The following is a 27365-nucleotide window of genomic DNA, read 5'->3' as shown; positions in this document are numbered from 1 at the left end:
CTTCAGAGGAAAGACGCAGGATTGGGAATTCCAATTCAGTCAGTTTTAAAAACATCAACCAGGCATCGATTAACTCAAACATACACTGCTCTTTTATTGAACAAGAAAAATATACAGGGACAGATAAAAGTACTGCAAAAAAGACAAAAGGAAACATCTTTGGTTCCTTCTTATGCCCAAATGAAGCGGATAACGATGAATGCGTCCTTGTGGGATGACGGAAGAAAGGAAGCGTAGACATTTCTGCTTTAGTTGTCACCACTTTACCATAGCTACATATTCATAGTCATTAGTCATACAGGTGAGAAACTGGCATGTTAGTGAGTGAAACATTTCAGAAGTAAAAAAGAAAAAAAAAACATTACTCCATTTCCCCCCATTTGGCTCAGTCAGTGGACCTTTCAAAAGCATTAGAAAGATGCGATGAATAACTCGAACCCAGGTGACGAGAGCTGCTCTACGTTAAGGGAGTAAATTGACCCCATCCCACAAGAAGGCCTTCTGCTGTGAAGCATCTAGTCGAGTTTTAAAGTATATACATACACAAATGAACATACATTCAAGCTAAGTGCTGATCAGTTGAGACTGCCTTAGAATAAAACCAAGATGCAAGCGTTGCATAGAGGTACTTGAACATTCCCTTGATTGAAACCTGATTACAAGCTACTGCCATCATCAGAGTGTGGAACAGACAAACACGACATCCAAGACGCAGTACTGACAAATTTAGTTAAATGGAGTCTGAAGTGACTTTCACATATTCTAAACGAACCTAAATAAAACTGACTGAGAGCAGATTAAATTAGGAGAAGAGGGGGAGAGGGCATTATAAGCATCAGAGGGGATCACTTGAAAAGATTAAGGAGTGGAAAATCTGATTTTTAATTTTAAGGGGACTAGAGGGGGAGAAAATAGAAATTATGTATAGTGTCGCACACAAAAAAATAAAATAAATACAAATCTATGGAGCCAGAAACAAAAGTAAAGATGTAGCAGCCAGGACAAAAGAAATAGGGGCATGAGAAAAGAGTAAACAACAACAACAAAAAAGGGAAAATGAAATCAAAACAAAAATGAAAAGTTTCATGAAGCCGAGAAAAAAGTGAAAATTAGCAAAACCTTCAATAATGGAAAACAGGAATGTGACAAAATTGGAAAAAAGGGCGCAAGAAAAAAAACAAAGGGAACAAAAAGCAATAGTAGTATTTAGATATTAAGAAATATGAAAATTAAATGGAAAAAATATGTAATAAAACAAAAAAAAGGAACGTGATCAGGAAATTACAATGGAGTATTAGGGCCATACTAATGACAGAATAAAGTCATAATATTCAAAATAAAGTCATAATAATATGACAATAAAGTTGAAATAATATGAGTCATATTATGATTTTATTGTCATAATTTTATTTATTGTTATTTTTACATTTTCTTAAAGTGGCCCTAATACTCCGTCGTAAAAAAGAAACGGGCCAGGGTAAAAAAAAAAGAAAAAAAAATGGCAGAAAAAAAATAAAAATAAAGGAACAAAAAGTAAATGCAGCGTCCAGAACTTTCCAGAAAGAAAAGTCAAAACAAAAAATAAAAAATGTAAGTGGCCAGAAGAAAAAGAACCCCCAAAATTTCCCTTATTAATTCAATAGAACCTCTTACAGATGTTGTGACGCACAAAAAAAAAGTAAGTCAATGTGGAAAATGTCTTTTAGAACGAAACCCTTTCCATCACTAAGACAAAACCCCGAACACACACACAGGCTAACAATCTCTTCTCTCCAACAACCAGTTTGACTTGTGTCGACCCAAACAGCTCCATAAGCCCTGCTCTAGTCGACATGCTAACACCAGCTGCACACGTTCACACCCTAAAGTTTGAAGTGAATCACGAGGTTCTACTGTCAGAGGAACTGCTGAGTCTAGAGAGTCGACACGTCAGAGTGGAAAGACACAAGCTAACTGCGCTGTTAGAAGCTAACTGTTGTCGTTCCAGCAGAGGAGCAGCGGCTTGCAGGCTGGTGGTTTGAACATGGAGGGGGGAAGGAGGAAGCGGCGGGTGGCCCCTGCTTCATTCCAGCGCAGGAAGAGGCGGGGCGTCTGTGTCCGGCCGCGGGCCGCAGTGACAGGAAGCGGAGTCTGCGACGGGACAGCTGCTGGGTTCCAGCAGAGAGTCTGTGGGTGGGGGCGAGGGGGAGTCGGTCCCGGGGTCGGAGGCGGGGGCCCCTCCGGCGCCGCTGTCCCCATTCAGGTTCTGGACCTTCTTCCTCAGCTCGTTTCGTTCCACTTTGAGCGCCCGCCGCAGCTTGTCGAGCCGCTGGACTTTACCTTGAAGCGCCTCGAAGTCCCAGTCCCGCACGGCTTTCTGGAGACATTGACAGAAAAATATCCGTCAACCAGCCAACATCTAATGCTGTACTTTCAACTTCCGGGTCTTCATTTTCACACAGATATTTTTGGAATCTGTCAAAATCCGGATTTTCATACATGAATGTTCTTGATGTAATTAATATCTCTGTAGCGCTGACCGTGTATTTTGGGCCACTATTGTGCTGAAAAATGATAATCAATTCAAGTCTAAGTGTCATGATGTCATACTCTGTCACAAAAAAATTCAATAAAATACGATAAAGTTTGTGTTTTTAACATGAGAGGATACATTTTATGTAGATAATTTAAACTAAAAACTGAGAAATTTCTGACAGGCAGCTTCCAGGGCATCCAGTAGAATGTCAAAACCTTCCACAAACATTATCTGAACTATTTACTGCTTTCTTTTCAATATAATTGCAGTCATAAAGAGTTGTACCTCCTCAGCCATCTCCAGCAGAGCCTTGTTGCTGCTCTCCCACCTGGAGCGGTACATCGCCGTCTCCTTCTCCAGCTTTTTGATCTTTTTAGTCATCTGTGTGTGAGACGAAAACAAAAGAGTGATGTTAGAGAATAGTGGAGATGACTCCAGTCACATCCCTGCTGAGGTTCCACACCTTTTCCATCTCTTGCTTAAAGGTGGTGAAGACTTCGTTGCTCTTAGACAAGGTGGTCTGGAACTCCTCGAACTTTTCCGTGTACAGCGACAGCTAAGAAGACACGGCAGCCATAGTTATAGAGCTGAAATCAGGGGTTGTACAGTTTTTCCACAGCAACATTTAAGCCATTTTCAAAGTAAGTTCTAAAATATGACAAAATACTTTATACACCTGACTGTTTAACGAAACACTAATTTTACACAAAAACCTCCCAATTTTAATACCATCACCACAACATCTGTCCTCTATTAACCCTTTAACAACGTTTTTTATCAGAGTTTCACTGAGAAGTAGCTGGTATGATGAGCTCAGCTGATGTGCAGTTCCACCAGGCGTTTGCTAATTACTGCTGGCTAGTCTGAAGGAGCTGAGAAGGGGGATCACAGAAGCTCAGAGTATTGGAAATGGCCGCTCTGAGGAGGAGCTGCGACTAGGTTCACTCATACATTATGCACATATGAATGGTTGCCATGAGAGAGTAAAGGATTTCTCAACCATGTATGAAATAATCAAATCAACACTACATGTATGTTTTTGACGAGGGAATAACATTACAATATGTGAAGCTCAAAGTTGGTTTTACATGATAGTGCCTCTCGAAGAAAAACAACAAAAAAAAGTATTGGTATCTGTACGGGTATCAGCAACACAGGCCCTGTATTTACTTGATATCTTTACTGTTTACAGCAACCAGACAAGTTGGAGGTAGAAAGTTGAGGCCAAACCTGCTGTTTGAGGTGAACCTCTTGCTGCTTCATCAACTCGCATATCCTCTGAAACTCCACGGCTTCCTTCAGCAGCTGCACATGTAAAACAAATCGTAAACGCCGAGTTCTTTCAACACCATGAACAGACGCATATTTAGTTTCTCCAAAGCGGCGCTCACAAAGTCTTTCTCCCGGTCGTGGTGTTCCTCCGACTCCTTCAGCATCTCCTGCGCCTGGTGCAGCTTGGCGTCCACCAGCTGCTGCTGCAGGTCTTTGTGCTTCACCACTTTGTCTATGTGCTGTTTGTCGGGTCACACACATACACACACAGTTCTCCGTGAATAAAGGGCGGTTTAAAAAAGCGGAACGCAGACGTGAAGAGGAGAGCTCCTCACCTCTTCCCGCAGCTTGTACTGCTCGTAGAGCTTCTTGAGTTTCTCGGCCAGCTCGGCGTTCTCCTGTCGCAGGCTGGCGTTCCTCTCGTTGTGCTGCTCCATCTGAGTCTGGATGTCGTTCAGCGTCGCCTGGAAGTGGGACGTCACCTCCTTCCTCTTCTCCTCCTCTAGTCGGGTCCTCTGGATCCCTTCCTCCTGCGGGGGGAAGAGAGTCGAAATTCGTCAAATAATGAATTAAAATGAGCTTGATAAGTTCTGTCCCCGTGATTCTTTTCTTCATAATCCATTTTTGGTTTTGGTTCTGTGTGGGGGTTTTGTATTTCTGTTTTATCTATCATTTTGTTTTATTTTTGGATATTTAAAATCTCTTCCAGGTCCAGTGTTAAATGTTTTTCACAAAATTAGAGTATTGATTTTATTAGTCTATAAAAAGGCAAACTTACCAAAACCTCCAGCTGTCTGCGCCTACAAGGTGGAGCTAGGTCCACTCAGGCCTAGCTCCGCCTGAGTTAATGGCAACCATTAATCAGCTGAATGGTTGCCATGGAGATTAAAGGATTTCTCAAACATGCATGAAGGAATCAAAGCAGCACTTCACATATGTTTTTGATGAGGGAATAACATTAGAACATGATGTAAAGCTCAAAACAGTCGATTTTACATAACAATGCCTTTAATGTTATGTTTAAAATATCATTTTTAGGACAGATGTAGTTTTGTAAACATTTTAAAAGACACCATCACCTTAACATAGGCCTCTTAAAATGAGTTTTTCTACATTTTTATTTTAACTGTATTTCTTATTTACAAAATTGTGTTTATTATTTTTATATCTTGTTTTGTGGGACTACAGATGAAAAGGAGCATTTTGCTGACATTGGAGTATTTATGACACTGTTGTGCGTTCATTAATAAGCACGCTACCATTTAAATACAATACTGCCATTATCAATATATTACTTGAAAATGGTCTCAAAACACCAATACCATCATTTATCGCAATCATTTCAGGGACAAGTTATTGTCACAGGTCTGGAATTATTCCTGCTGAGCTGATTTAAAGCGGTGGTTTGGCACCTTGAGCGTGCGGTTGTGTCTCTGCAGTTCCCTGCAGAGGCTCTCCAGCTTGCTGCGGGCCAGGATGGCCTTGCTGTGCTCGTTCCTCAGGTTGTCCTTCTCCTGCACCAGCTGGCTCTGCTTCTTCTGCAGCGCCCTCATCTGTTTCTGGGTGGTACGATGCTCTTCCACCTGAAAAGAGGGATTAAAAAATTTATATATTTATATATATATATATATATATATATTGGGTTAATTCATGTGGCAAATGTTTAAAAATATAGATAGTATTTAATCAATTCCTCCAGGATTTTACGATTGTCTTTTTTATTTTATTTTACTTATAGTCAAAATGACTGATTTTGTGGAGCTACTTTAGAAATACTTGCTTGTCCAAGGAGGCCAGTGCCTACAAACAAGAGCGTTACTTGCCGTATGCAAACTGGCGCGATGCGATAAAGTGTTTCACTAACATCGAAACCTCATCCTAGTGGAAAAAGAAGTTTTATTGAAACACGTGAGGTTTTTCGAAATTGAGCGAGTTTGTTTTTGTAATTCCAATCTGCGTAACATCACGCTCAATGGGAACGCAGCTAGTACTGCCAAAGTACTGAGCAAAGGCTGTCAATGCTCTGTATACATGTAATTTCTAATACAAATATTTTTGCTCATTTTAAATATATTTGCAACAACCAAAAATAAACATTATTGAGGAAGTTTGTATATATTTTCAGGGAAAAGTTGATTTAACGTATTATAGAACAAAGCAGACAGTGAAGTCCTGTCAGTTCTCTCTGGATATACTGTATTAACTGCAGATCACATGTCTGCAAACAGAACCTGTTTATGTATATTTTTAATGTCAGGAGAGCACAGTTAAACAGTAGAGTAGTCACTCACCAGGTCGGCATACTTTTTGCAGAGGCCTGCCAGTTTTTCCTCAGGCGTGCTCAGAGTGTTCAGAGTCTGCATGAGGAGTGTGATCTCTTTGCCTGCATCACACAAACATCAATTCAATTGAAACAAAAAATATTGACAAATCAGATCAGCTGTAAGAACTTTGTTTAAGCAGACGGTTTCCTACCGAGACCCTTCACTTTCTTCTTCTCCTGGGTCTTCTTCTGCTCCTTCTCTGCTCCGTTGACCTTGCCCTCCACTGATTTGTCGTCTTCCTTCTCTCCAGTCAACCCATTGAGCACCGGGCTGTGTGACTGGCCGTTGAGCAAGGCACCAGCGTCGTCCCGAAGGCTCTCCCGGCAGTAGGTGCTGAGGATATCCTCCAGCTGCCGGCTCAGCTCCTCTGCCATGTCGCACTGAGACTGGGCAACTGGACACAGCAAGGGGGGATAAAAAAAAAGAAGCGTTTTTTTAGTCAACCGGTAACTATGGCAACCTTTAACAATTTCTACATTGAAATTACTGACCTTCATTCCCACCCTCGTTGGTTTGTGGAGGGGTTTTTGCGCGTGGGCTCTGTGATTCGGCCCTGTTGGGGCTGTTGCTGTCCGAGCCGTCTGTAGTCGGGTGAGCCGCAGGTGGAGCAGGAGGTGGAGGTGCCTCGGAGACTTCACCTGTAGGTGGAGAATCCTCACTACCAGTAATGCTGGGAGACTCTTCCGTGTCTTGTTTTTTCATGTCTAAACCAAGAAAACGAAGCTGTAACAAAATAAAACCCCGCAAACTTTTGAACTACAGTCAGACTTATCGGTTAGAACATTTTGCCTCAAGGCTCAACTGCTTCGAAGCGAATAAATACAGTAAACCGTTAAAAATCTAACATTTAACTTTGTATAAACTGTTAAGCATACATATATTTTTTTAACCAAGCTAAGAAAAATGCCCAACTAGGATTATTCCTGAGTAATTCCAAGCAAGAGCTTTCAGTTTTCTTTTCAGCACAGGCTAACCCTGGTTAGCAGCTACGTGAAGCTCAAACTGCAACCAGAGCAGCGTTAGCTTGAGACAGGAGCCAGAAACGTTTAAAAAACGACCACCATAAACACGGAGGGCTTTATATACGTCAACACTGTCATACACCGTTGCTTACTTGAAGACTCCAGAGAGAAACTGCTGTTATCTGTGAAGAACCAGGCTTCGTTAATAGCGTGAGTTTGGTTGAAAAATCTAACTTCCGGTCATAACTTTGGATTTCTGTTCTTCGTCGTACAGCAACAACGCGGTTCAAGGTTCAACAGGCTGCTTGGCGCCCTCTACAGGGTTCATTGAGTTATGCTCTAAATAATTAATGCCGTTAAAGAGGGTAAAAAAAAAATCTCACTTACTCACTTATTTGGAAACAAGTTTCAGTAGTTTATGAAAATTAAATTGATAAAATCACCCCTCAATGAACAAAAACGTGTATTTAATGAAAGCAAAACTATACAGTGAAGTACAGTGGTGTTAGTATCAAGCTGAGAGGATAGTTGTCATTAACAACGGCTAGGACAAGGTTCTTGTCTTTTCACAGTACCTGTTCACAACTTTGGTTGGAAACGTTAAAGACCTGAAAAATGTTTTTAAATATGAAAGGTGAAGTTGTTACATGTTTTCAATGTTATATTTGCAGAAATAGCATACCATAAAATTTGCCCCTTTTATTGAAGAAAATGGCTTCTTGTTCTAAAGCCTTAAAATTACATATAATTAAATTGAAGTTACCTTATCAAGCCCAAAGGGAAGCAAAATGTTTTTGTAACTCAGTGTAATATCCAAAGTTCTTCAAAATGCCTGTGGGCAGAAAAGATCTCCTGTAGCGGTCTGTACTTCAGCAAAAGATCTACTTGATGAATGAAAACAATACTAATACCTGTGCCATAGTGTATCCTCTGAAGAAATCCGGTAATTCTTTAACGTGCAATGATGGGATTCCCATTACATTGCAAGAGTATTCAACGCACAATGGTCAACGTGCATCAACCATTGTGCGTCGTTTTGTGGATTTTGACATATCCACAAAACTTCAGTGTATTTTTTTATGACTTGATCATAAAAGCAGGGTTTATCATAATTTTTACAAATAATTTTTTTTTTTTTTTAAGCGAATGCTTCCAATTTTTTTTGTCATTTTTGCAGTCATCACAGCTGTAGGTATTTGGGTCATCTTCCACACGTAGAAACTGAAATTTTGCAAAGTAGCTCAACAGTGAGACTAGATGGAGAGCATCTGTCGACAGGCATTTTTAGGTCTCATAACTATCAATTTGAATCAGATCTGGACTTTCACTGGGCCATTCTGATACATACATGTACTTAAATCTAACATCTTTTTCACAACTCGCACGCAAGAACAAATTACATCCATGAAAGGGTTGAAACATAACTTTATTTGTTTTGTACAGTAGTTCCTCTGAACAATGTTAAATTCAATACAGTTTCTTTACATTTCTAATATTGTTGCAGATTCCTGTATGTGCTGTTTTTTTTTTTTATTTATTATTTATTTTTTTCTCTTCCATGTTTATGTTTGTGTATCATGTTCAGCTGAAGTGTGGTTAGGTTCTCGTCACTCATTCATACCGTCGGTAAAGTCCAGTCGAGTCACAGTATATAACATGGTTAATTTGGAGCAAAAAAAGAAAAGTACTGACCGGGAAAAAAAAAAAAAAAAGAGGAAAATAAATAGAGACAGAAATGAGAAGACCAGAGCAGAGGATGCATCAGGACTGTTTAGTGATGGCATACAAATACGATTTTAGAAACGAGGAGTATTGTAAACATTTGTAGTATAGACGTCGAGCCGAGGCGTTAGATTTTCATAAAGACACCAAAAGCGTCCAGGACGAAAGACAAGTTAAGATGTGAATCTTTTTTTTTTTGAAGAGGTTTTTTTTATTATTATTTTAAACTCACTCCAATATTAAGTAACAAGTTTTCTGATCGTGCAGCCCAACTGAAACAATCAAATATTCCAAAAATGATAGAAATCACAGAAAAGAAGAGAAGCAGAAAGGCTTTTGGATATTCACCTCCTCTTCTTCGTCTTCTTTTCTTTTTTTACTACGCTTAATTCATCCTGTTACAAGTTCTACTGAGGCTTTTTTTCTCCACTTCTCAGAAGTGATCAGAATTGTATTTGAATCCCTGTCAATGTATCAGAACATACATAGTTTAAAATTATAACACTTTAATGTAAATTGCTGCACTTTATTTTTTTTTTCCTTAATCTCCACATTTTAATACTCAAGGAAAAAAAAAAACCCTAAACATCAAGAGTTTCCCTCTGACCTCAAGTCACATGAGATCAGGTTTGTATCTCGTCTCTGAGATTTAAATGCAGTCTTAGGAATTAGATTCAACTGAGCTTGAATTTGGGTGGAAAAAAAGAAGAAGAGAGCCTTTTCTCTCAGGGAGGGACTGAAAATGCTGCGATGAGGATGACAAAACTTTGGTAAACTAACTGGCAGTGAGATTGGTGCCTGCATCAGTCTGCTATGATGGTCGGTTCTCGGTATGTATTTGCATCTAGTGCAGCTATTTTCTACTTTTTGTACAATGACCGGGGGCCTCGGCTTGAGCTAAATGCTAAAGGCTAAACACCGGTCTCAACAGAAACTGGTGGTACAATTCCAAACAGCCGTGCAGCAGCTGAGCTACGTGCAGCGAAAACCACAAGAGTCGTAGAGAACATCCCGTCAATGGAAAAACATCCGTTTTATAGAGTCAAGTCAGTCCCCCACCCAACCACCCGCTCCCAAAACCCAACCCAGATAATTAGACATCATTGTTAAAGAATGCCACCTTAAGAAACAATGGCAAATAATGTAACTTGAAAGATAAGGAAAATAGAGCAGCAATGGTTTGCACAAAAAACATGTGCACATTCAAGTAAATAAAGATATAAAGAAATAATCTACAAGTCAAAGACAGAAACGCAGGATCCTCCAGTCTTTGTTGGTCGGGTTGGCACTTTAGTGAGCAGGAGTGCATTTTGATTTTTAAGAAATATAAACTTTTTTTCCTCTCTCTCTTTCTCTCCTTGATGCAATGATTTTTTTCTTTAATATATATATATTTATTTATATATATTGCAATTCTGGCATTATATTTGTAGGCCAAGCACAGAATTGGCCAGGAAACCAAAGACTCCCGGGTCTAAATGCTGCTCTACACTTCTGTCGGGTAGAGGTAAGATGTTGTCGATTAATTCATGATTCGACTTCTCGCGTCGACCGGGAGCACTCGTATTCTGCGGATAAAACTCGGCACAGAGTCATCTGTCAGATCATGTTTAACACATCTTGCAGAATGGTGCTTAACGTGGTAAGAGGCAGATGAGAAATGCCAGTCAGAGGTTTACTTTTAATAATTATGCGCACAAACGTCACAGTAATTTTGGGGTTTTAATGCCTTTGAAGGATTGCTTGTCTAGGCTGGGATGATAATACAAACGACTTGGATTCATTTTAAGTTGGAATTTATTGTGGATTTTCTGTCTAGGCAGGTTCATAATTATACATACCCCCTCCCACCAGTATACTTCTTTAAAGAGATCTCTGAACAAGATGAAAGTCAGATGACTCGTCTGGGCAGAGATAGTCATTTTCAATGACAGATGCGAATGTTTACACTGGCTAACCAAGAAAGATGCCAGTGTTTCTTAGCTAACCAAGAATGTTCCATCTTGCTTGGATTTCCTCTTCAATCTAGATGGAATTAGCTCACCTGGATGAGCAAATTCACTGCCAGGAAAACAGAAAAATTGGATAAAAAAGTGACCTTCAAATATTCTGTCAGTTATGCCAGAAGGTTGTTAATGGCGACAAAAGGCATGTAGTTTTTCTGCAGCTTGCTAAAGCTAAGTTAGCCAAGTCTAAAGGGGAGCAAAGGCAGGGAGGTATATGTATACATTTGACCTTCCAGGTAGAATTCAGACTGCCTTGATTATACAAGTCATTTCACAACTCAAAAGCATTAAAAAGCCCCAAATTAATACAACACATCCACAGTGAATGGATGAAAACCTCCAATTGCAACTATAGATGATACAAAAATTGTTTACCACTTTGGGGTTCCAAGAAAAGTCAGAATAATCCTCAGAAGATTGTTTTATTTGGTTACTTTAAAGAAACCTGATTGTGTTCATCTTCCATACATTTGAGTGCTTCAGTAATCCACAGAACAGCAGCGGTTTCCCTTCCCCCCTCCCGACTCTGATTAGGACATATTCTTGATAGAGTCAATAGACCTACTCCCTCACACAGCGCCTGTCAGTCAAAACTCACACGAGCACTTCATCTACAGCGCCTCAACACTGACCAGAGACTGGCCTGAACAGAAACACAGCCAATCCCTGGTCAGCGTCAACTCAGCTAATCTCAACCATTAGAAGTCCTGTGGCTAGAAACAACGACAAGTTTCCATAGCAATAAGCAACTCTGCATTTGACCAATTCATTCAACAAAATATTTACTACAGTAGAAATGGGAGCTAAAGAAAGTTTGTGCTCAAACATGAACATTTTACTACTCCTTTTCCCCCCCCTCTTCGTAATGGAAGCTAGTTTTTGTTTCTAGTCACTCATCTGTGTTTCAGCTGGTGTTGTATGCAAGTGTGCATGAAGTGTACGCAAAGATATATTAATGCAAATACATCAAAATCCAAATATACTTCTATTTAGATACTTGAACTTTTGTTGCAGTTAGGCTTGTCACTTATCTTCAGAGCTATCTTCCAACCCTCCAGCTGTTATTAGACCCACACAGAAGCAGCAGAATTGTCCTGGCTGGGCAGAGGAAGAGGCTATTTACATGAACAAAACACCCACACGTAAGCACAACTGTCCCATGCAAAAAGTCGTTAGCGGTTGTCATCTCCATTCCTCAAAGATATAGTGATATCGAACGCCAGAGGCTATTAATCAACTCTACCACTAAAGAAAACACCACCGTGGTCACTAAACTATCACTATTCACACCACCTAAAGTTATCGTGTTAGAGTCCAGCTTCTTCTTTGAGCCCTGCATGTTGTTTTACAAGGTACGTTTCGCCTCTCCGTACCAACAGGTTGCACTTGGCGAGGAACCCTCCGTGGCTGCAGGCAGGGTGGTAGAATACCATGCAGAGACCCCCCACCATAGGGCCCGACTGCCAAGCAGGAACCCATTTACACTGCAAGGGACCGGGAGGTGAGGTTCAGTTGAACCACTAAACTATGAAATTTTCTCTACTGCAGAAGGTTTTTCCACCTTCTTTTTAAATACAGCCAGACAGAAAAAGAAGTTCAGTTTGCTGCCAGCGCAGCAGGCTCTGCTCCACCTTGACCCCCCCGAACTATGCCTTGTTTAATAGATCACTTCATAATTCAAATGTTATTAACACAGCAAACAATGAATATAAGGATATTTAAATATCCCGCCCTCGAAAACAAAAGAAAAAAAAGTGGATTTTTTTTTTCATGGTTAAAATAAAAAACTCTTAACCTTCACCAAAATCCCAATCACAGTCCTTCCTAGTTTCAATTTATTCTGTTACATCTCAACTATTCCCTCCCCACTACAACGTAAAAGTCGTTTCGTCGCTTGGGCGGCAGGTTTAGGCCAGCCCTAAGCCTAACAATTAGGGTATTTCTTTATAGAAAAGAAAACAAAAAAAGACTTTTCATTTACAGAAAAAGAAAAACACCTTTAAAGGAGAAGATAAATAAGGGTTAGAGGTAAATAATAAAAGCTAAAAAGGGAGGAGGAACAAAAAAAAAAAAAGGTACGCCTATGTTGCATTGCACAAAATCAAACTGATGTCACAAACTGGACGCCCCCTGTTTGTGGACTGCGAGGGGATGCATGGGTAATCCAGAAAACAGGAATGTCCCACTGGTGAAGAAATTTCGATAAAGATCCTAACTGGTTGCTGCTGGCGACCGGAGCTAAGAGCTACCAAACGGCAGGAAGAAGTCCTTGTGCACGTTTCGAACCGCTTCGGGTTTTCAGGTGATCATTTCCCCCCAACTTGGTTATTAGTTTGTAAGAAATGCTCCCAGTGGCCGGGAAAAGAAAAGAAAACAACAACAACAAAAAAAAAACACGTCTGCCCTGTGAGCCATTTGTCCAACTGGTGGAAAAGCATGGTTGGAGAGGGCAGTTTTAGGGCTTAAGAGGGCAACAGTTTAAGCTTTCCTCCAAAGGGCGGGTTTGTGTGTGTGTATGTGTGCTTGGAGAGATCAGGCGAGAGAGCACAGTGGCATGACTCAGGCATCATGGGGCCTTCCACAAAATGGGGGTGGAGGGTGAGTATACAGATGGGACAGTGGGTGAGTGGTGTACTTAAGAAATCTTAGAGCTGGAAGCCCTCCATTGGAGCTTCTTGCTGAGGGAATAGGAACTGCTGGTTGGCCTGGTCCACCTGAGGAGCTAGACTGCTGTCTTCATCCTCCACACCGAAGTAGCGCTCAATCAGGTCAAACGCCTTCTGGTAGATCTCCTGGTTGTCGTGGCTCTGGAGGAACTCAATCTTGTCTAGTCCTGTAAATAAATAAAATAAATACAAGGTGATTTTATTTAGTACATTTTCAGCAACTAGGCAATTCAAAGTGCCTTGTTGCTGACAAAATGTCTCAGCAACTAGTGTAGTCCTCTGGATCTTTTTGTTCTAACTAATAGGTTTGATTCCTGTTCTGGGTTGACTGTCTAAAGTAATAAGTAAATGTAAATATTGACAATAATAGTGAAAAGCAGAAACTTTGCATATAGTAGGAATTTTGCTAATTCTTAATTGGCTGAGATTTTAACTTAAAAATAAAATTTAAAAACAAATCATGAAATCTTACAGATAAATTGAGAAATTGTGTGCTTTTAAATATTGGGCAATTTTACAAAAGATCAACTCTGAGCAGGCAGAAGGATCTGACCATTCACAGATCTGATCTGTGAATGGATCATTCAGGACTTCCAACAACATTTTTAAGTGTTCACACGGCAACATTTTTATGTCAATTTCTGTCCTGATTTTCTCCTTCCGACAATCTAAACTGCATTTCCTCAGGTCAATTTAATGTGTTTCTGGAGGAAATCACACCCTAATTTCCAGATCACAAGACACCAGCTAGTGCTCTATAAACAAGACTCTCAAAATAGTATAGAGATTAGAAAAATCACCTTATTTTCCGCACTATAAGGCGCACCACATTATAAGGCACACCTTCAATGAATGGCCTATTTTAAAACTTTTTCCATATATAAGGCGCACCGCATTATAAGGCGCATAGAATAGAATCACTAGTGATCACAGTAGAGGCTGGGGTTACGTTATGCATCCATTAGATGGAGCTGCGCTAAAGGGAATGTCGACAAAATAGTCAGGTCAGTCAAACGCAGGTCATCTTGTTGCTTCCTCCACTTCCGCACCATTGATTCGTTCATGTTAAATTCTCTCGCTGCTGCTCTGTTCTTGTGTTCTACTGCGTGACTGATCGCCTTGAGCTTAAACTCTGCGTCGTAAGAGTGTCTCTTTAATAGGAGCCATTTTGGGGTCTTTACACAAAAACACAAATGGAAATGAAACGGCACGCTTTGCGCAGTCATATATCCCAGCGTGCACCGCATGCTTCTTCTTCTATGGGGGAAAATGAAGTTGGCAGCTGCTTACCATAGTTGCCAGACCTGTTGTCACTCAATATTGGTCCATATATAAGGCGCACCGGATTATAAAGCGCAATGTCGGCTTTTGAGAAAATTGAAGGTTTTTAGGTGCGCCGTATAGTGCGGAAAATACGGTATTTAAATCTGAAGCATTTACTCAGACAACAGCAGGATCTATAAATTCAGTCTACGGTTGCTTCTACAGGTTAATGTCTTATTGGTAATTGTCTATAAAAAGTAAGCGGAATATCTCTTAACTTTAGTCTGAAATCACTGTCTTACTGAAGCCAGTTGCTCTTTCATAACATGCCGGCAGACATTATGACATTCAGAGTTAAAAAAAGGTAGCCATTAGCGAATGTCAGAATGCATAATAAACCTCCATTGTAAAGATTCTGTGTGTTCGTATGAGTGAGCGGCGTACCGTAGGCTTCTTCGATGAGGCTGCAGTAGGGATTGACGCCGGTGCCGTTGTTCTCCTGCTTGGCCTCCTGCTCGCCCAGCCTCAAGATGTTTTCCAGCCCGTTAAGCGCCACCTGAACAATCTTGGAGTCCATTACGGTGAGGAGGTCACACAGGGGCTTGATGCAGCCCAGGTTCACCAGATACCTGAATACAAACACAAATGGTTCATATGTTAACATAGAGCAAGAAACCGATTACAGGGGAAACGGATGCAGGCCTCTCTACGTCAAACTAAAATGCACCTGATCTGCTCTGGTGTTCCTCCAGATGTAGCGTTGGTGATGGCCCATGCTGCTTCTTTTCTGGTTCTGAACTCCGCTTTTTGCAAAATTTCAATCAGGACTGGAAAGATGTTGGCATCAATCACCGTCTGGAGAGAAACAGAAAATGAGAGCATTGTTATGAGGGATGGAGCAGGAGCTGCAGCGTCTCGGACCAAACACACTTTTTACAGCGATTGTTTTTTTCTTGAAGTGATTTGTCCACAATATGATTGAGTAATATGAGAATATCTGAGATTAATATATTAAATATTCATGGAGGCATCGTATTACTGCTGTAACAGTAACAGTGATTTCCTTCACAGTGAATAAAACAGACCTCTCAATCACTGTGAGCTGGAGCCTAATGTGCTTGGAATGAAACGCTGCATTATAATTTATCTGGATAATAAACCCTTTTACATCATCATAATAATAATAATGACAGTGATAATCCGGAAGGGTTTGCATGTTTCAAAGAAGGAAAAATGGGGGAAAAACACCAAGCAGCAAAACTTCAAGCTTCAGAAAAGTTTTTACACCTGCTAAACTTTTTGCCATTTGCTCATGTCCCAATCACATATTTCTATATACACTGCCTGGCCAAAAAAAAAAGTCGCCACCTGGATTTAACTAAGCAAATAGGTACAAGCCTCCTATTGGATAAGTACTGCATAGGCGATTATCTTTCAGCTGGCAACAAGTTATTTAACCCCAGCTGATGCAATGAGTAACTCCTCATTTCTTAAACAACCATGGCAAAAGACACATCCTGTGGTCGTGGAAAAGATGTTAGTCTGTTTAAGAAGGGTCAAATCACTGGCATGCATCAAGCAGAGAAAACATCTAATGAGATTGCAGAAACTACTAGAATTGGGTTAAGAACTGTCCAACGCATCATTAAAAACTGGAAGGATGGTGGGGAACCATCATCTTCCAGGAAGAAATGTGGTCGGAAACAAATCCTGAATGATCGTGATCGGCGATTACTTAAACGTTTGGTCAAATCAAATCGAAGAAAAACAACAGCAGAACTCAGGAGTATGTTTAATTGTGAACGCAAAAGCATTTCCACACGCACAATGCGAAGGCAACTCAAGGGGTTGGGATTGAACAGCTGTGTAGCCGTAAGAAAACCTCTAATCAGTAAGGCTAACCAGAAAAAAAGGCTTCAGTTTGCTAGGGAGCATAAAGATTGGACTCTGGAGGAATGGAAGAGGGTCATGTGGTCTGATGAGTCCAGATTTACCCTGTTCCAGAGTGATGGGCGCATCAGGGTAAGAAGAGAGGCAGGTGAAGTGATGCACCATCATGCCTAGTGCCTACTGTACAAGCCTGTGGGGGCAGTGCTATGATCTGGGGTTGCTGCAGTTGGTCAGGTCAAGGTTCAGCAGCATTGTGAGCCCAAAGAATGAATATACTGAATGACCAGGTTATTCCATCAATGGATTTTGTCTTCCCAAATGGAACGGGCATATTCCAAGATGACAATACCAGGATTAATCGGGCTCACATTGTGAAAGAGTGGTTCAGGGAGCATGAGACATCTTTTTCACACATGGATTGGCCACCACAGAGTCCAGACCTTAACCCCATTGAGAATCTTTGGGATGTGCTGGAGAAGGCTTTGTGCAGTGGTCAGACTCTCCCATCATCAATACAAGATCTTGGTGAAAGATTAATGCAACACTGGATGGAAATAAATCTTGTGACACTGCAGAAGCTTATTGAAACAATGCCACAGCGAATGCAGGCTGTAATCAAAGCTAAAGGCGGTCCAACAAAATATTAGAGAGTGTGACCATTTTTTGGTGGCGACTTTTTTTTTGGCCAAGCAGTGTATTTAGGGGGATTTTATGTGATTATTAACACAAAATTGGGTATAATTATGAAGTAAAAAAACCAAAAACACGGTGTTTTCAGAATTATTTTCTAACCTTCCTTGGAGGGAAAGCTCAGCATTGTGCTGCCAAACACAATCTTGCACACTGAGGGTTGTTTTGTTCAGTATGAATTATATTAGTTTCCCACCACACAACTCTTTTTGCATGTAGAAAAAATTCTATTTCTATATTCTCCTATGTTTACAATTAGAAGACTGATTAGAGAGCCAAATACCAAAACTTCACACATTTTCCAGATTTTTTTTTTGTAAGAATAAAATAAAATTTAAAAAACCAAGTATTTTCCTTCCACTTCACATATTTGCACTACTCTGCGTTGTGTCTAAATAAAGCACATTTAAATCCATTATGGTTTTAATTCCAATTATGTGCAAAAGTAAAAGGACAAAAACACAAAATCTTATTTTAAACTAAACCAAGTATTTTTGGTTCAGTTTCTACTACAAATATCTTTATACACTTGACATAAGACAAAAGTAACTCACAGGTAACTTAAGCAACATACAATAGCTTGATTTAAATTTCTTAACACTGATTAAAAAAAGGAAGCATTAGATCCACTGGCAGATTGTTTCACCTATAGCAAGACAGTTTTATCATACGAGTAATAATCTCCCACTGGATCTGGTACTTTTTCCATCATTATTAAGAAATTATTTACTTAAAACAAGCCTCTACGCATTACTGAAAAATTACTTGTAAATTAGTTTTGTCTTATTTCAAGAGTACCAAGATACTTTCAGTAGAAACTACACAAACATACCTAGTAGGATTTTGTGTTTTTGCAGTGAAGGCACTTGATGTGCAGAAACACATAACTCCTACCTGTAATTCTGAAAAACAGCTTTTCAAACAGTAATGTTGGTTACATACACACAACTTTTTCAATCTAATTTTTATTAACAGTTTTAAAAATGTTGGGGGGAAACCTTCCATCAAGACCGCAGCATCAAATTAACTCAATCTAAGAGACAACAGGTGTTTTCTCTCAGCACGTTTCTGCGTCAGTAATGTGTAGGGCTGTTGTTAAATATTTTAGCAATCAAGTAATCTATCGATTATTCTTACAATTAATCGAGAAATCGGATAATAAAAAAAAGATAAAATAAAATATTGGTAAATCTGGCATAACACCAGTGTTACTATCGGATATCAATATCAGTCCAATTTTTCATATTTGAGCTTCTCTAACAATAACTTTTCTGTAGTTTAGAAAACCAACCTGTAACAATAATAGCTCACTTTCTAAGTTAACCTGAAGGAAAGTTATACGAAGATCTAAAATTATATTCAATTCAATAATAAAGAGGCAGGATCACAAATACGCTTATAAAAATGTCTATACTCCAGCTTTTGGTTTATGTATTTATCTTCAGTCAGTTTAATAGAAGAACTCTCACCTCGCCCCTTACCTGTCACTCTTTGGGTTTGAGAATACAGGAAATGTCTCTGGAGTGGGGAGGGCTCGGTGTGCTGGGGGCAAGCGAACGTAAGAGGGGAGTGGAGGGGAGGAAATAGACCAGACCAGGGGACAGACAAACGACCGGTAGACCAGGGGACGAAAGTAAGAACGGGGGGAGCAATACTGGAAACTCATCTACCAGCCTTGTACCACCACGATGATTTCTGCCATCCGTTTGTTCAGACCGGGTGACAAAATATTTATTGTGTGGTTTGTCCGTAAAGCTACATTTACACTGTAAGCATCAACTATTCAGCCGCCCGCCGTGTTCAGTCTATCTGCTCACCTGCATAAATACTCCTGCAGCGCTCTTCCCGCCATTCGCTCTGAACCAGCAGCTCCCGGAGGAGAAAGGCTGCCGTACTCCAGGCATCGCGCCAGTCATTTTAAGGATGTCTATTGCTCCCCCAAAGACCTGGGCATGATTATTAATCAATAAAATCCCCCCGGGCCAAACTTGTAAATTGGAAGTTATGCTGCTAACACTTAGCTTTTGTCAACAACTCAGAGACGGAAGTCAGAGCTCTGCGCTAAGCAAGTAATGTCCCGGCTGGAACACGGTGCGCTAAATAATAAAGACGTAAATTAACGAAGCTTCGAGGCAGGTACATTTTCCTAGAGGAATTTTAATAAACGAGGTACTCGAATCATTCAAGGAATCATTTCAGCCCTAGTAATGTGTAAAGGTTACCTGTATTTGTGCTCGGTTTCCAGCTGTGATGTTGGAGATGGTCCAACAGGCTTCCTTACGAATCGACTCTTTAGGACTGCTGAGGAGGTGCAGCAGGCAAGGTAAAGCTGAGCAGTTCAACACCACCTAAACACAACAAATAACCAGACGAGTACATGTGGGTTATTGACCTCGTTAAGACCTCCTGGCTCTGATTGGCTGGTTTTGTATTTCTTCAGACAGCAACATTAGCTCAAGGAGGAGGTGGAGATCGATCTTTCCACAGATAATCTCTCATTTTACAGTCACAAAATAGTGACTTTTAAAGAGCATGTAAAAAAATTTTTTTTTTAAATAAAAGTGACATATTAGAGCCTTAAAGTAAATGAATCATTAACACTACAAGTAAAACTCCATATTAATGTATTTCTCTGAGCTGATTTCTGAAACAAACCTGTGTCTGAATGTCGTCTCCAGTGACGATGTTTCCGACGGCTCTCAGAGCAGGAGAGGCCACCTTGTAGTCTGTGTGCCTGCAGAGAGGAGCGATAAGTAACAGCGATCATCAGGACCATGTTTTCACAGCTGCGACTTAAGCGTGACGGAACGGGTACGGCGAGAACCCCAAACGTACATGAGCAGCTCCACCAGCCTCCTGCAGACGCCTGAGTCGATGACAGCCTGGATCTTGTCGTTGGGGCCGTCGGAGAGGTAGGAAAGAGCCCAGCAGGCGTCTGCCAGCAAGTCTGGGTCGCTGCTGAATAAGAGCCTGGACAGCACGGGCAGACAGGGGGACACCTGGACAGGACGAGTTTACGGTTGAGATTATCATTAGGGGCAAATCTAACGGGAGACTGAACTTTTTACTGACGCAGCAAAAGATTATTTTAAATCTCTTCTAAAGTTTCTGGACACTGAGATCAAGCCTGATGGAACGGCAAACAGACCGGCTTAAAGTGACAGAACTGGAGGACGACATGTGGCTACTTTTGAAAACAAGTAACTGTTTGCCAACTAATTTTCAATGTCAAATAAAAAACTACTTCAACCACAAATTTTAGGATTACTCGGGAAGATTTTAAAGCACTTTGGACATTTGAGGAACTTTTACAGAATTGGGTTTGATAATCTATATGTACCACAAATAATCAAACAGCACAATGTTATAGTCGGCTCCCAATTCTGGGTCATTTCATTGCTTCTTCGGCCAAAGGACTGAGATCAACTCCATTTCAAAATTCAGCAACAAGTGTGTTTATGTGGAAGTGTCACCTTTTCAAAAGCAGGTGGAGGATTTTTGCCTCTGCAGAGGTTAGACAGAGCCCATACTGCATTCCTAGTCATCGTCAGTCTAGTAGATTTGGTCAAAAGCCTGAGGGAAAAAAAACAAAACACAAACTCAGACGATAACATCATGACAGAAATATGTCTCAGGCAGAGACTTGTTTGGGCTTGGTCACGATGTAATAACACTGTAAAAAAACAACAACAAAAAAAAAAAAACTTAAGAACTTACAACAGCAGCGGTGTTAGGATGTTGCAGTTCAGCACATAATCCCTGCATACCGCGCTGTCCCCGGCGATATTACCCAATGCCCACACAGCCTGGAGAACACACACAAACACGAGGGCCGCTTTATCTCACCGGGCAGCAAAACAACAACATCCTGCCTTAGAGCTGAAGCTGAAAAATGTGTTACTTGTTCTTGGACGTCCTCAAAGTCTGAGTTGAGGAGTTCGATGAAGATGGGCACGGCTCCGGCCTCGATGACCGTCTTCGTCTGCTGGGATGTTCCCGACGCGATGTTGGTCAGGGCCCAGGCAGCTTCGAACTGCAGCGGCACAAAAAAACCAAACAAAAAAAACCAAACTATTGTGGTACAGATCAAGCTCTTCATTTAAAATCTTAACATTTAGAGTTTTAATGAGCATACCTGTAGCGTGCAGTTGGTGCTCTTCTGCAGAAACTCCACAAACCGCTCCACAACACCGGCTGTGTTTATGACCTCATCGATCGGTGGGTTGGGCTCTGAAAATAAATATTAAAGTCAAAAATAATTATTAGAACTAAAGCAATAATTATTAGTTCCTTTTTTTTTTTTTTTATATAGTTTCATGGTACATAAACATGCAAGATGTTATAACTGCAGTTCAAAAGCCATGACGCTACGCAGCATCAGCTGGTGGTTTCTATTTGGAAACAGAACAAGCGTTTACATTTAGTCATCGGTTATTTGGAGATCTATGAGTAAAAAGGCCTTAAAACATACTTTAATGTATGTACAGAAAAGAAATACTGTATTAAATCACAATGACTAGTAAAAAGAAACGGCAACACACATCAGATCAGAGCATTGTGACAGTGACCGGCTGCATTTTAATCACAGAAAATATGGAGCACAATCTTTCAATATGTCAGTCAACAAAGATTTTATACATTTCTTTACTATATTTTACGCAACTTGCATGTTTTTTTCTCTTCATGACACATTTTTTAAACTTAAATATGGTGCTTACATTTACCCGTTTTGACATTCATAATATTTGTAATGTAAACTTAATTTGGTAAAAACAGCTCAACTTGAATTTTAAATTTTAGCCTTTTGTGTAACTCAAAGGCAGCATGACTTAAAGACCTGACCATAATATTTATTCCACTGTAAGCAGATAGATTAGGATTTCTGAAGTATTATAACTGCAGTTCAGATTAGTTGATTCCAGTCCCAAGGCTGCGGCTGGTTTGGGAAACGCCACACGTATTTTAAAACGACTGCAATTAAAAATACAGGAACAGTTTAATTGAACCTTAGTGAGGTTCAATTTATGAACTTTTCAACTGTTTTCACATTGTGCTGCTGTCATATGGTTCCAAGTCAAAAATATTTCAAAGTGACAACAGTTCTCCAGTTCACCAGAGGAGTTTTTAAAGGGGCAGTATCATGTCAAATCAACTTTTTGAGCTTCACGTCACGTTATATTATTAGTATTCCCCTCATCATTGGATTGTTGCTTTGAGTCTTTCATGCATGTTCGAGAAATCCCTTAATCTCCCACGGCAATCATTCAGCTGTGCAAAACACCTGGATGGACCTAGTGTCCAGCTCCAGACTAGTCAAAATCGACTAGCAAACGCCTGGTGGAACTGAACTTCTGCTGAGCTCATTACAGGAGCTACTGCTCAGTGAATGCTGGTAAAAATGTTAAAGGGTTAATAGAGGAGCCATGTTATGACTTCCTGAAGGCGGAGTTGGAGATTTTAAAGAGACAAAGGCCCAATTTCAAGGCATTAAATTACATTGTCAAATTTATTTTAAGTCATATTTAATAATATTTTTATAACAACTGAAGATAACAGTTACTTGACTGACATATAAAATGGCGCTATGTGTCTGAAAGACACCTAATACTGCCCCTTTAAGAGGGTAGAGGCCTGCTTTGGTCTTGGTCCCACTAGAACGTGCCACATGCTGGAGGTGAGGACCAACTAATCTGAATTTTTATACTTAGTGAGGTCAAGGAAGTTACATACATCAGGTAAGAGTCACTGTTTACAACTTTTTACCAGAATTTCACTTCAATAGTCCTGAACTGTCTGCTTTATTCATGGTTCCATGCCAAGACGCAATATATTTCTGCTTGTACCACAAACACACAACGTTCTGCACAAACCTTTGGAAAGTAGTTTTCTGAACTTTTGTGTCGTGGCAAGCTGAAGCTCTGGGTCTTCTGAAAAAAGCATGTCCACCATGTCTCTGGTGATGACTCCCTCCTAGACGTGAACGAGCACAAACACTCTGAGTGGCTGAGGCCCTCAGCACCGAAATCACTTCTAACATCAAAAACCAAATTGAACATTTTATGAAAAGCCTCAAATTGTTTCCGCTACTCAAGAATCATTAGGAAAATGAGCCACTCACTGTTGCTGGAGAGTTGAGGTACGAGTCCACCAGCGGACTCTCGAACATGACCTCCTCCTCGTTGAGAACGTCCACATTTCTCCTCTTGAAAAGCTGCAAACAACCACAGAGTCACAGAATCATCCTGCTGAAGAAAGGTTTAAACCAAGAAACAAAAACAATCAAATCTGACGAGGGAGACACACCTGCTGTTCTCGTTTTTGTTTCCTGAGTTGGATGCCCTCCTCTTCCCTCCTGCGCCTCATCTCCTCTGGATTCAGTGCTTTGTTCTTGTAGCGGTTCATCCTGTAGTTGTCCTTGGCCGGACTGGCTGACGGTTCTGACGGCCCGGAGAAACACAGACACGAGGTCAAGAAGCAAGCCGGGAACTAGTATTGTATCGTTCATCATTTAATGTGATAAGTTTATCGTGACAAGAATTTCGGTTTATCCTTGTCACAATAAACTCCAATTAATGATGTTAAAAAAAAACAACTGTCTTTGTTATCTGGTTTGATAGTTTTACTATTTTCTCCAGCATTTGCTCAAAAGCGTCAATAAATATAAATACATTTGGTTAGTTTAGTTATACAAATCACACCTCTTTATGTCACTGTTGTCCTAGAGAAGAGCGTTACATATGGGCAGCATTTGTGTTTTTAAACACACAGTTACAGTCACATAGTTACCTAAAATAAATGTAAGAAATGGTTCTTATAATAATAATGCTCACTTTTATTGCCATCACAATAGTACCTCAAAATATTGCAATAAAAGTCCACTGCCAAACTACTAAGGAAAATAGATTTTTTTTTTTCCACAAAATTTTTTTTTCTTTTGGTCTCGTCTTTTTTATTTGACTAGTATTTGGAACGTACCCAGACTCTACAGATATGTATCCCCTGTTTGTTTACTCGTTTACTGAGCCCAATCTCAAAATCTTTGGTTTACTTTTCTTCCTATTATTCCTGCTGTCTGTAAAATGCCTATAATACTTGAAGGCAATGCAGTTTAAAAGAAGAGGGAAAAAAAACGCGTAAGGAAGTATGAGTAAACACGAGAGATTAAGTATGACTTCGTCTCTCCCGCTGAGGTTTCTAATATTAGAAATAGACTGGTCGGAAAGTCTTGCATAAATTAGCCTAGAAAGCAAAAAAAACTAGTTAAAAATACATACATGAACATAAGCTGCTCCTAGCAGAGAGGAATTAAATTTTTTATTTAATAAATTTTTGACAAACTTGCCAAAAAAGTCTCAAAAAGACCCGTCTCCCCGGCTACCAGCAGGATGTCCTAAGGTTAAATATTCCAACAAGCTCTGGAAATTGAGGTCACGTTTTGTCCAAGCAGCCTTGTAAAGGTGTGTAATGTGGGAAGCAGATGGTGGAGCCGCTGGGATTGACAAACACCAGTAACAGCTGGTTGCTCTCTTTTTTTGTGTGTCTTTTTTCTACGAAAAAGGTAGCTGGATTATATTCTTTGTGACAACTGCTTGGCCCGTTTGGCTATTTGGGCAAGGTGGAACAAAAATAGCCCAGCTGGGAGTTGCTTGTCTGCACTGGAAATTCCCCGAGACCCCCACTGGCAAACAGGGACCCCTCTGGGCAGAAAAGGGGAGGGGAACTGTTGCGCGTTTGTTGACTGGGCTTGCTTATAGCATCATCTAGCTAAACCGAGAAGGAAATGACGACCAAGAAGCTAGCAAAATCTCTGAAATAAATCAGAAGACGTACACATTGCAACAGAAAAGTTGACTCTTACGCAGAGTGCTGTAACTTTCTGGACTCAAATTTCCAGTTTCAGCTCTATAAATTATTTTTTATGCAAGTATACATATAAATTTTAAATTAATATGAATGTCTCCTGTGAATTCATAGCTGACCTGGAAGGCTTTAAATAGAGAATTAAAAAAAAACATGAAGGGGATGGAAGGGAAATTCGACAACTGGATAAATGGAAGGATGACAAAGTGAAGGACAAAGAAAAATAAAAATGTCTAAAAATACTAATATTACTTATTCTAATACTTTTCAGATTGTGCGGGAATCCTCTCAGGAATTTTATAATTTGGCATTTTAGTGATGATATCATCAAATATTTATGTTAGATTATAATTGAAACACATCACGATAGTGTCTTCAGATTACATTTAAACACCGACAAACTGAACCAGGCAGTTTTATCATCCTTATTAAGCATTTACCAGAAATTGTGCAATGAGGTAAAAACACAAGCCGACGTTAGCTCTACCCTCCGACGTCTAGCCTTACAAAATACAACACAAAAATACGCTGCTGGCATATTTTTTGTGGGTTTAAATGAGATTATCAGTCTGAAGACGACTGAAAACCTTCCAGAAAGCACATGGTCTTATTATAACCCGACCCCCAATGTTGTGTAACTGTGCGGGGTCTCTGGAAAGAGGCTGAATGACAGAACTAAGGCACAGAAGCTAGCACACATGCTAACGCAAATTTATACCTTATTGTCCGAACTGTTGTACAGTTGTACAATTTACTTAAGAACGACGAGACATTTGGTGACTCCTGCTAAGTTAGCGCGGTGCATTCACGGGTTAAATAGCGTGTTTAAGTTGTAGATAACAGACTAAACAAATACATGTAAATAACTTGATAACGTGGTTCTCGAAGCTTGCTTGTACATAAAAATGGGAAAAGTGGGACTCGGAAAACGTAGCTACAAAATTGGCGATAAGAAGTAAATATCTTCACGAAAATGGTAAGACCTTTGGTTAAAAACTACGTGGGTCATTGTAATGGTAAAGCGCGGTGCTAAAGTTGTTAGCACCTAGCCAAGTTTTCTCAAGTTAGCTTCTAAAGTTAGCACTCCCTTTTCGTCGTTGTTTAAATGAAACGTTTACAACTTGACTAATACCTCTGAACACGTTTAACAGTGTCACGGAGCCGATAAATGGTCGTTCATTTAACCCCAGGTTAAAACGCCATAAACAATTTCCAACTGCGTGCATACGCTACATTATTAGCTACAACAGCTAACGTGTTAGCTAAGTAGCTACACTAAAGTCACAGAATTATTTTCTAATTATTACCTTCGACTACACAGAAAACACTTCAGTCACCTGAACACTTTTAGATATAAAGACGACTTACCCATTATGGTGTTTATGTTTTAAGTATAGTAAGCCGTGAAGATGTATACCAAGTTCAAATCCTTTTCCCCACTGCTAGCTTTCCAGAATTTGCTCCAGTAAGCAATATGTCCGCCGGAGACGGAAACATTAAAATATAGAGCGACTTCCTGCCACCAGAGGTCGCCCCAGTACCACAAACATTTGTTTGTCTCCAAAGTATGGTAACTGTAAATGTAACCATCAAGTGACAAGTTTAAATTATAATTTCTTTAGTGAAATAGGCGGTTTGGTTGTCAGAAACACAATACACTAACATTACATTGTGGTTATAAAATAAATAAATAATGTTAATTAGATCTCAATCCTTTTATGTGTTACAAATACATTTGCGGTACAGCTCATTTAACAATGCACTAAAATAAATGACCAAAATCGAGGTAATTAAAATAAAAAAATAAACAACATTTCTGAAGCAGATGATTTTTGTTAGGAAGTAGATACATTAATGGACAGAGAGACAGATACTTTCACAATGAGAACTGGAATATAGTCAGGAAATAGAAACACTTCATCAAACAATAATTTTGTTTTCATACCTATGTAGAGCTGTATACGTAAATAAAATTAATAGACTTTTCTGAACTGCACGGGAACTCTGATGTTCCACACATTTTTTGTCATCTCCAGTCATCTCTTTTGTCAACATCTGGAGTTGTCAGAACCAGGAAACAGCTCTTTGAGGTACAGTTGTTCAGCAAAAACATACTTACCATTAAAAAAAACATGCATTGGAAAAAGTAAGGGTTACCATTAGGTGTAGCTGTTGAAATCAACCACCATGCAGAC

At 39.9% G+C, this 27365-nt stretch overlaps 2 protein-coding genes across 3 annotated transcripts; both read right to left on the bottom strand.

The window, feature by feature from the left end:
* Window positions 1–69: 69 nt before the first annotated feature.
* Window positions 70–7357, bottom strand: txlna (taxilin alpha). Of its 2 annotated transcripts, none has more exons than XM_028035771.1 (11): window positions 7226–7357; window positions 6603–6815; window positions 6263–6505; window positions 6079–6170; window positions 5200–5370; window positions 4123–4317; window positions 3907–4026; window positions 3746–3820; window positions 2979–3071; window positions 2801–2896; window positions 70–2356 (listed from the first exon to the last, which is right to left on the bottom strand). In XM_028035771.1, the coding sequence occupies exons 2-11, from the start codon at window positions 6811–6813 to the stop codon at window positions 2063–2065; spliced, it is 1590 nt and encodes a 529-aa protein (XP_027891572.1). In that variant the 5' UTR covers window positions 6814–6815; window positions 7226–7357; the 3' UTR covers window positions 70–2062. The 2 variants fall into 2 exon arrangements, with proteins under 2 accessions (XP_027891572.1, XP_027891571.1); XM_028035770.1 differs by having other exon boundaries at window positions 6603–6834; window positions 7226–7347.
* A 1121-nt stretch (window positions 7358–8478) lies between these two features.
* Window positions 8479–26671, bottom strand: kpna6 (karyopherin alpha 6 (importin alpha 7)). The gene is made up of 14 exons (XM_028035769.1): window positions 26539–26671; window positions 23614–23747; window positions 23429–23521; window positions 23181–23280; window positions 21446–21540; window positions 21212–21343; window positions 21028–21116; window positions 20784–20883; window positions 20146–20309; window positions 19966–20044; window positions 19533–19658; window positions 15458–15585; window positions 15175–15359; window positions 8479–13634 (listed from the first exon to the last, which is right to left on the bottom strand). Exons 1-14 carry the CDS (start codon window positions 26540–26542, stop codon window positions 13447–13449), a joined length of 1617 nt encoding a protein of 538 aa, XP_027891570.1. The 5' UTR covers window positions 26543–26671; the 3' UTR covers window positions 8479–13446.
* Window positions 26672–27365: the final 694 nt, after the last annotated feature.

The sequence above is a fragment of the Xiphophorus couchianus genome, chromosome 13 (genome assembly GCF_001444195.1).
Source record: "Xiphophorus couchianus chromosome 13, X_couchianus-1.0, whole genome shotgun sequence".
In the NCBI taxonomy this organism is placed as follows: domain Eukaryota; kingdom Metazoa; phylum Chordata; class Actinopteri; order Cyprinodontiformes; family Poeciliidae; genus Xiphophorus; species Xiphophorus couchianus.
The sequence above is the reverse complement of the archived record's forward strand: the minus strand, read 5'-3'. Positions and strand labels throughout refer to the sequence as shown.

What these genes read in the sequence shown, in the direction of transcription:
- txlna (XM_028035771.1), bottom strand. Translation starts at nt 6,813, where the DNA reads ATGAAAAAACAAGACACGGAAGAGTCTCCCAGCATTACTGGTAGTGAG. An exon ending in GCAAAAAGTATGCCGACCTG is followed by an intron (nt 5,371 to 6,078) that starts GTGAGTGACTAC and finishes CCCTCTTTTCAG; the next exon opens with GTGGAAGAGCATCGTACCAC. An exon ending in ACGACCGGGAGAAAGACTTT is followed by an intron (nt 3,821 to 3,906) that starts GTGAGCGCCGCT and finishes TTACATGTGCAG; the next exon opens with CTGCTGAAGGAAGCCGTGGA.
- kpna6 (XM_028035769.1), bottom strand. An exon ending in CAGAAAACTACTTTCCAAAG is followed by an intron (nt 21,541 to 23,180) that starts GTTTGTGCAGAA and finishes ATTTATTTTCAG; the next exon opens with AGCCCAACCCACCGATCGAT. An exon ending in GAAACCGAGCACAAATACAG is followed by an intron (nt 15,586 to 19,532) that starts GTAACCTTTACA and finishes GTTTCTCTCCAG; the next exon opens with ACGGTGATTGATGCCAACAT.